The sequence below is a fragment of the Athene noctua genome, chromosome 1 (assembly GCF_965140245.1).
Source record: "Athene noctua chromosome 1, bAthNoc1.hap1.1, whole genome shotgun sequence".
NCBI lineage: Eukaryota > Metazoa > Chordata > Aves > Strigiformes > Strigidae > Athene > Athene noctua.
In genome coordinates this window covers 161,309,553-161,317,404 of record NC_134037.1, presented here as the reverse complement: position 1 = coordinate 161,317,404, position 7,852 = coordinate 161,309,553, and the positions used below count along the sequence as shown (strand labels likewise).

The window sequence follows — 7,852 nt, the reverse complement described above, 5'->3', positions numbered from 1 at the left end:
TAAAACAACACTCCTTCTAAAGCATGCCATTATTTTCTGGGATAGACAGCCTTACTGGCTGATTTACTATCCTGCAAGCAACAGAATTGCTGTATGGATTAGGGTTTACTGTAAAATTAGAAACGTGGAAGATAATTCTAGAGAAATTTCAGTCACTTTAAAACTTTCCATCCTTTTCTGTTTCAAAATGGTCCATTTCTAATTCTAAAACATTTTTTTCAGAACTATTTTCAGAAGAGGAAATGTTTTAAAACTCAGAGTGTGCAGTTTAAAAACCCTCTCCTTCTTCCCCTGTTTTCCTGTGAAGAACTGTGAAAACACAGCCTTTCACTCCATGTCTGCTCCAATCAGTACAGGACACAGGGGTCATCTACACAAATAAAACGAGAAAAACTGAGCAAAAAAGATTTTCCACAATAACAAATGGACTCTTTTTAATTTTAAAATTTGGCCAGCCTTTGCAGTATTGCAGACCATTTTCCCATAATTGTTTGTAGTTTCTTAAAAGTCATTGCTCTTTATGTACAAAGCTGTGGAATACAACCTAGGTAACACTTGGCCACACCCTGAATCGGAAACTAGTACCTCTTTCAACTTTCCTGTGAGTCACTCCTGCCATAAGGGGTTAGCAGAGTTTGAGCTGTTCAGGTTTCTGCTACTGGTAACAAGTGTCCACAGACCTCTGCTACCCTCTCACAGTCATTACTAAGCTCTTATTTTTCCCATTCTGTTCAGTCTATGTTCTTAAGGGCTTCAAAGAAGTAGAAGACTAGAATCAGTGGTATTTTCAAAAGTATATAGTTCTGGTCAACTTCTTATCTCACTGAAATGAATGCTGAGGTGTGTTTGACTTTTGCAAGAACCCATTTACGCTGAGGACAAGTGGTTTTGAAACTATCAGTAGGTGTATTTTCCTGATGAAATTTTTTCCTTGTTTTCCTCCAAAATAGTACCATTTCTTAGTCAAGTGGAACTTACATGACTTTCCTTTTCCAAATACCAACCGGTATGTGCTGTTGTATCACTGTTACTTGCCATGCCAGCATGACTGTGAAATGAGACTTGCCAGTCCAGTCAGAGATACTTCTACTGCACGGTTCTGTACAGTGGAAGAATGTGTACCCGAAGGGTAGCTGTTATTAGCCATTGCTCAGTGGCTGGGATTTTCCCAGATTAGGAGAGGTACACCTTGTTTTATGTATAGCGATTTGAAAGGCAAAAGGCAATGACAGATTATAAAATTGTACAAAATTACCGAGCCATTCAGTCCAGTCCAGGGTGGCCTGAAGGACTGCTTTTCTGCCTCCTACACGAGAGCATACAGTGTAGTTATTAACCACACTAGTGATTTAAAGTAATTGTCACCTTTAGCTGGTGTGATGTGTGTGAGCCAGGCGAGGGTGCCGGCTGAGCCTGTCTCTCACCCTCAGTTAGGGCACATCCCGCAGGAGCAGGAGATGAGGGCGGCTGGTGACACAGGGCTGCGAAAGTGGGCGCGGGGCCAGAGAAGTGATGCTGATGTCCGAAGCTGACACACAGAGTTGCGGAGCAGTGGTGGCCCCAGAGGAGGCACAGGCCGAGCTACGTGCTGGCACCATGGCAGGGAGAAGGAGACGAGGCATGAAAGCTAACGGGAAATGTAGCTGTGTCACTCTGGGGGCTGGCAGGGAGCTTGTGCCTGCTGGTGGATTTAGCTCTGTTCCTAAGGTAAGGAGGTCTCTCAGATAAACAAACAAAAAATAAACATCACGGGCAAAAATTCTCCAAGATGCATGTAAAACGTGCTGTACGAAATGTAAAGCGGAGCACTAACTAGTCTCCTGTCTGGGAATCTCAGTAGTGAGAACTCCGGAATAGCCTAAATTGCTTTGTGAACAGTAGAGGCAAGCTTTTCAGGAAACATTTGAGACTGACTGGGAGATAGAATGTAGACGCCTGCATTTCCATTGCACTTCAGCATGTGCTGCGACTGCTCCAAGGAGTTCATTTCTGGAACAATAGTTAGACAGACTGGTAAGGAATACAAAATAAACAAATTTAAATTAGTTCAATTTTGGATCTCAGCTATGCAATTTTGGTTCTGTTGCTAGGTGGGAGTCATTCTCCTATTACTTTTTTTATTTTTTCAGATCAGCTCAGGACCCATAATTTAAGAACATCTAGTCCCCGGGGAAAACCTATCCACTGGCCAAACCAAGGACAGGCAGTGTTATGGTCCCTGTGCCCAAAGGTTCAAAATCAGTCTTGAGTTTTCATCACCTGAACTCTGTGAACTCCTGGTCCCAGGTGAGCAGCCCTGCAGGCCCTTTGCGGAGGCTCCTGTCACGTCTGGGGACACGCATGCACTGTGGGAACACGTCTCCTGTCCCTCACTTCGTTGTAGAGGTCCAGGGTAGCAGACAAACTGCAGAAAGTGCTGCCTTCCCTCTACCTTGTGCCCACAGGTGTCCCTCAGCCTCCAGATACTGGGCACCACTGTCTTATCCCATGCCTGTCCCCCCAGAAAGGGACCTGCGGACATACAGGGGCCTCCTTCTCCAGCTTTGCCTCTTGGCTGCGTTTCAAACCCGCATATAACGGGGAGGTAAAAAAGCAGAAGCTGTGGGGCTGAAGGACACGGTTGGCGGGGTGAAAGCTTCCCCCGGGCCGATGGGGGCACAGGCCCACGGGGCGCGCACCCCGCGGGGCGAGTGGGCTGGCGGGACCGGGGGCAGGGAGCAGCTCTGACCCTCTCCCTGACACTGCCCTGTACCTGTCCCTGTCCCTTCTCCTGCCCCTTCCCCTGTCCCTGCCCTGCCCAGCGCGGGTCCGGCGGGCCCGGGGAGCAGCAGGACAGTTCTGTGTGGGTGTGCCCCCCCCCGTCCCCGTGTCCGTCCCCGTGTCCGTGATGCCCCGCCACGCCGCCCGTCCCGGTCAGCCCCGGATCTGCCTCGCCCCGCCCGGGGCCGCCCCGCGGGAGGAGCCGCCGCCTCCCGCCCCGTCCCTCCCCTCCCCTCCCGGCGGCGGCGGCGGCGGGGGGCGAGGGCAGCGGGGCGGCGGGAGCCGCGGGTGGCGGCGCAGCGCAGCGCAGCAGCGGCGGGAGCGCGGGCGGCGGGCGCGGAGCCCCCGCGCCATGGGCGGGCGGCGCGGAGCGGCGGCGCGCAGCCGGCCCTGCCGGGGGTAGCCGCCCGCGCCCCGCACCCGCGGAGCCCGGCATGAACTGAGGCGGGCGCGGAGCATGGCGAGCGCCCTCGGCCCGCGGTGGCCCCTGCGCCCGGCCCCGGGCGGCGGCGGCGGGGGGCTCCTCTTCGTGCTGCTCTGCGCCTCGGCCGGCCTGCCCCGGAGCAGCCAGCAAGTGCTGCGGATCGGTGAGTGCCGCCCGCGGGCCCTGCGCGCCGCGCCGCGCCGCGCAGCGCTGCGCTCCGCCGGCTCCCGCCGCCGGGGCGGGCGGCGGCGGCGTAGGGGGCTTCTCGCCCCTGGGCTCTTCCCCTCCCTCGGCTCTTCCCCTCCCTCCCGCCCTGGGCGCTGCGCGGGTGTTGCTTGTGCCGGGGTAGTGGGACCCGCGTACTTCCCGCGGGGCGCGGGGCTCGGCGCAGCCCGCGTGGAGCCGCTGCGCCGGGGCCGGGGCTGCGGACGACGGCGGCTGGGCTGCCCCCAGCCCGCGGGTTTCCTCGGCGGGGCGTTTGCCGGGGAGCGGGGCTGAGCCCGCCCCGTTTGCTCGGCTGCCGGGCTCTGCGGGGCTCCGCGGATGCCGCTCCCGAAAGTTTGCCGCGGTGCACGGCGGCGGGACGCGGGGAAGTTGGGCGCGGGGATGCCGGCGGAGCGGAGCGGGGCCGGGGCGAGCATCCCGGGAGCCGCTCGGGGCTGTGGCCGCGGGCGGGGCGGGTGTCCCCCAGCGCTGAGGCGCTCCGCGGGTGCGAAGTGCCGCTCTCCCCCCGCGGCGGGGGGCGCAGGGACGGTTCCGTGACCTTAAAAAGCACGGCGGCAAGTGCAGGGGTGTCCTGGGTCGGTCCGGAGAGCAGGTAGCTGTAGCATGCGGGGCGCAGCCTTTAGGACGGGGAATGCGTTTGCCCTGCTTTGCCCTCGGCTCCCAACCCAGGGGTGGCGGGAGCTCCGCGAGCGCTGTACATACGTGTAGCCCCAGAAAACGGGGATTTATTTTTAAGTAGAAAACTCCGCACCATGGAAACGGGGCTCAGTTCACAGGAAGCCTCTCTCCCTACAGTGGGTTTCTTGTGTCAGTCAAGTGAGACGGTGAATACAAAGTATCAAAAGAGTTAGGGGTTAGGAAAAACTGTGGAAAGGGTGTAGGCAGAATCTGTCACACTTCTGTTTCTCTGCCTATCCCTCTTTTGCTTGACAAACACTGAACATGGAGGGGGAAAAAAAAAAAAAAAAAAAAAAAAGAGAGAGAGAAAAGAAGCTGTTTATGCCACCCGGGGAGATGCGTTCCTGAAGGCGAGTTCCTGTGGTGCGGAGTAAAAGATTGATGCCTTTTGACCTGGCAAGCGTTAACGCCACTCAGCTTTCCTCACACCAGTGATCCTTTAAACATCAAGAGGCAGGCTCCTCGTATGCTTTGAGAACAAGAGACCCGATGACTGAAACATTTAAATAAATTAAGGGGCTCAGTCCCTCAAAGTGCTGAGCAAAGGCAGGGCGGGGGCAAGGGGGAAGAAAAGCTGAAGGCACCCAGCGCCTTAGAGCTGAAAATCTATAGTAAGTTCGTAACTGTCCGTATTCAGTGTATGCTCACTTTTTTCTCACGGGATGCAGGTGAAGTTTGCTGTTTCTCTGCTCACCACTACAGTGTAACCGTCCCCCGTTTGGAGCTGAGGGCAACGTCTGTGCACAGGCACAGAGCACATGAGATGTAAAGCTTTCTGCTCTCACAGACGGGTAAATTCAGGGCCAACGAAACTTGTGAAAGAAAGTAAACCATGTTCAAATAACTTAGCCACACGCTACACCAGATTGCTTTGGAAATGCACAAGCATCATTACTGCTACTGGGCAGCCTTAACTTGCTTAGCTTGAAAGGGAATAGCCTCTGAAGGTAAAAGGACCATGCCAGAGTTTAAAGGGAAACATATTTATGTGAACGTAGTCTAAATGCTTAGCTCTGTGCCTGATGGACCCTCGGCTTCGCAGCTGGCATCAGCATTGCAGGACCCAGAGGGAGATTTAGGGTGTGCACTCCTCCCTCTGTCAACCTCCCCGTTGCATAACTTGCTTTGCTGCTTCTGTTTGGTCTAGCGAGGCGCCCAGGCAGTTGCCCACGTTGCTTTTCCCTAAAATTGCTCTGTGTGGTCTGTAGAGACTCTCTGCTGCAAGATGTGCGTGTACCTCTGGTTCGGTTACACTCTGTCATGCACGCAGCCATGGTACCCTGGTACTGATTCGACTCTGTTACTTCCGCCACAATATAAACAATGAGAAGTATGACAACCTGCTCAGCTTTCAATCACAGCAACCAAATACACATCCAAAGAGATGCTGCCAGAGAGTAAATGCTCCTTGTGTGTTACATGGTTGTGAATACATAAAATATTAAATGTATTCTTCTTATTATAGTTATCCTGCCTATAAAGTAATGATGTTATAAAATATTTATCCTTCACATCCATTAACAGCACCAAGTTTCTCTGTGGAATCTGTCACTCTTAGAGGTGACAAACAGAAGTAATGGCAATAACTGCTCCAACACTCTTTGTGATAACATACTAAAATAATCCCAAAACATTTCTGACAGTGAAGGCAATGCTATTAAGCCATCAGATTTTCTTCTTCAGGTTTTAGTTAATTAAAGAAAGGAAAGCACTGCTATACAATGGGGCAGCAGTTTGCACCTGAATTAGTACACTGGTAGTTAAACTGCATTTTCCATTGTTAGGGAGCTTTTCGATTTTTATTTTTTTTTTTTTTCTGTCGCATAATACAAAGAAATGGCATTTAATTAGTTGAGAAAGAACATGCGAGTGATAGAAATTCTAGCTATTTCTCAACGTCTAGCTAATGACTACTTTTCTAGCCCTCTAAACAAGAAAATGAAGGATGGCAATGTGACCAGTAAAACCAACTCATGAGGATAAAATAATGGATTTTGAGATAATATATAGTTTTTAGTTTTAGGTAATACAATACTTAAATTTTAGTGTCTTACTAAGTATTTCTTTCAAGTTAAAAAGCTTTTCCCTTGATATATGAAATAATAGAGCTGTCCAAGGAAATACCATCTTTATCTACACATAGTCCATTAGACTATATTATATAAAGGTATATTTAAAGTTCATGAACTTAATATTTTTGATTTAATACTAAGGAATTTCTAGTTTTTACACTGAGTCAACCTACTTTTCTTATCTATCCTACTTGTACCACTTGTATAAAATATATGAACTTAAATAACAGAAGGAAGAATATAAATTAAGATAAGCAGGTGCCAAGTTGCAGAAACAGCTTCCAAAGCACTGAAATCTCAGCAGCAACAAAATTTATTTGTTAATACCGTATGTCCTTAAGGCCATTACAATTTATGACTAGGTTATAAGAATATACTTCAGTGATATTACATGAAAAATTATAAATGGTAGTCATTCAAACTACACTCTGGGTTAGAACTAACCAATAGTTGAGAAACTATGCAAGTTATTAACATATCACTGGAGTTAATTAAAAAGAGAATGTGGCAATTTTCAGCAAATACCTGTAGGAAGTTATATGTAGATGAATCTTGGACTTAATCTCTAACAACTCCTAAAAATGAGCAAATGAGTAATTTTTAGATTTCATAGAAATTGCTCTAGGTGATGAAATAGATACCCTTCAGTTCCTACCAGAAGTAATTTTCAGTAATTTGTGTGTTTCTGTAGTTAAATGGAATATTTAAGTATGGGATTATACTCTGCACTGATTTATTCCTCATTTAAGCAAAATTCCCAGTGGTTTAGTGGGTGCAGGATTAGCCCCATAATATTTGTCTCCAGTCAAGAAATACAGATTTAAACCAGACACACATAAGTCAACCTAGCCTGCAAAATATTATTTTCTAATAAGTGGAAAATTTCAATATAAATTTCAAAATATGTCTATATTTCCCCAAGCAGGACTAGAGCTGTAAGATTTTTTTCCTGCCTGATATGACCATTCCCACACTGTAAGGATGATAAAGACAAAAACCTAATTCATTTCACTGCAAATTTATTACTTTTTGTCAACTCTTTTTGAGATTTTGTTTGTGAATGGAATGATATTAATACACATTTGAGCTTCACCAGTGTGACATGGCAAAAACTGTATTTGGAAAGTCTCTATCATAATCGAACATAATTAAAAATGTTAATTTTCAAAACTATTTCATACTAGGTGTCTACAAATTATTCTGTTCCATAATATTGTTGGAAGTGGGACTGCATTTTTCAATCGTTAGATGATGAGGCATTAACTACATTTTGTTCACTAGATCCTGAATGCTCAGTGGTTTATCATTTCACTGTAGTACAATTTGCCTAAATTTCCTTAACGCTTAACAGAAAACTATTTTGCTACAAATATTTCTAAAGGATTGCTACCAGTATGTCCAAACGTTAATTCTTATTCATCTCCCTCCTCATTGGATTTCACAGTACCGTGCAAGTGTGAGACAGTGCAACATTTGGCTTGCATTCTTTAAATGGTTAATCAAGTTAAAAATACCCTATCAAAGGCAGATGAAAAATGTATTGCCAGCACCTTAGTAGGGCACTCCTGCTAGTCTATACTTGTGCAACAAAAGGTCAGTGGAGCCGAGCAGCCTCAGTGCATACAGGGAGCTCAGGGAAAACACTTGACTGTATAATGATTTGCATGGTTTCACCCTAAATTATTAAAAACAA

At 48.1% G+C, this 7,852-nt stretch overlaps 1 protein-coding gene across 4 annotated transcripts in view; it reads left to right on the top strand.

Annotated features, from left to right (window-relative positions):
* Window positions 1–3,112: 3,112 nt before the first annotated feature.
* Window positions 3,113–7,852, top strand: part of GRIK1 (glutamate ionotropic receptor kainate type subunit 1) — a 175,595-nt gene continuing 170,855 nt past the window's right edge. For 2 of the 4 annotated variants that reach the window (XM_074902540.1, XM_074902569.1), the window contains exon 1: window positions 3,114–3,347. In XM_074902540.1, coding sequence (XP_074758641.1) covers window positions 3,218–3,347 — 130 coding nt within the window. In that variant the 5' untranslated portion in view covers window positions 3,114–3,217. Of the gene's footprint in view, window positions 3,348–7,852 lie in introns of all 4 variants that reach the window. The other 2 variants (XM_074902559.1, XM_074902549.1) reach the window with 2 other exon arrangements.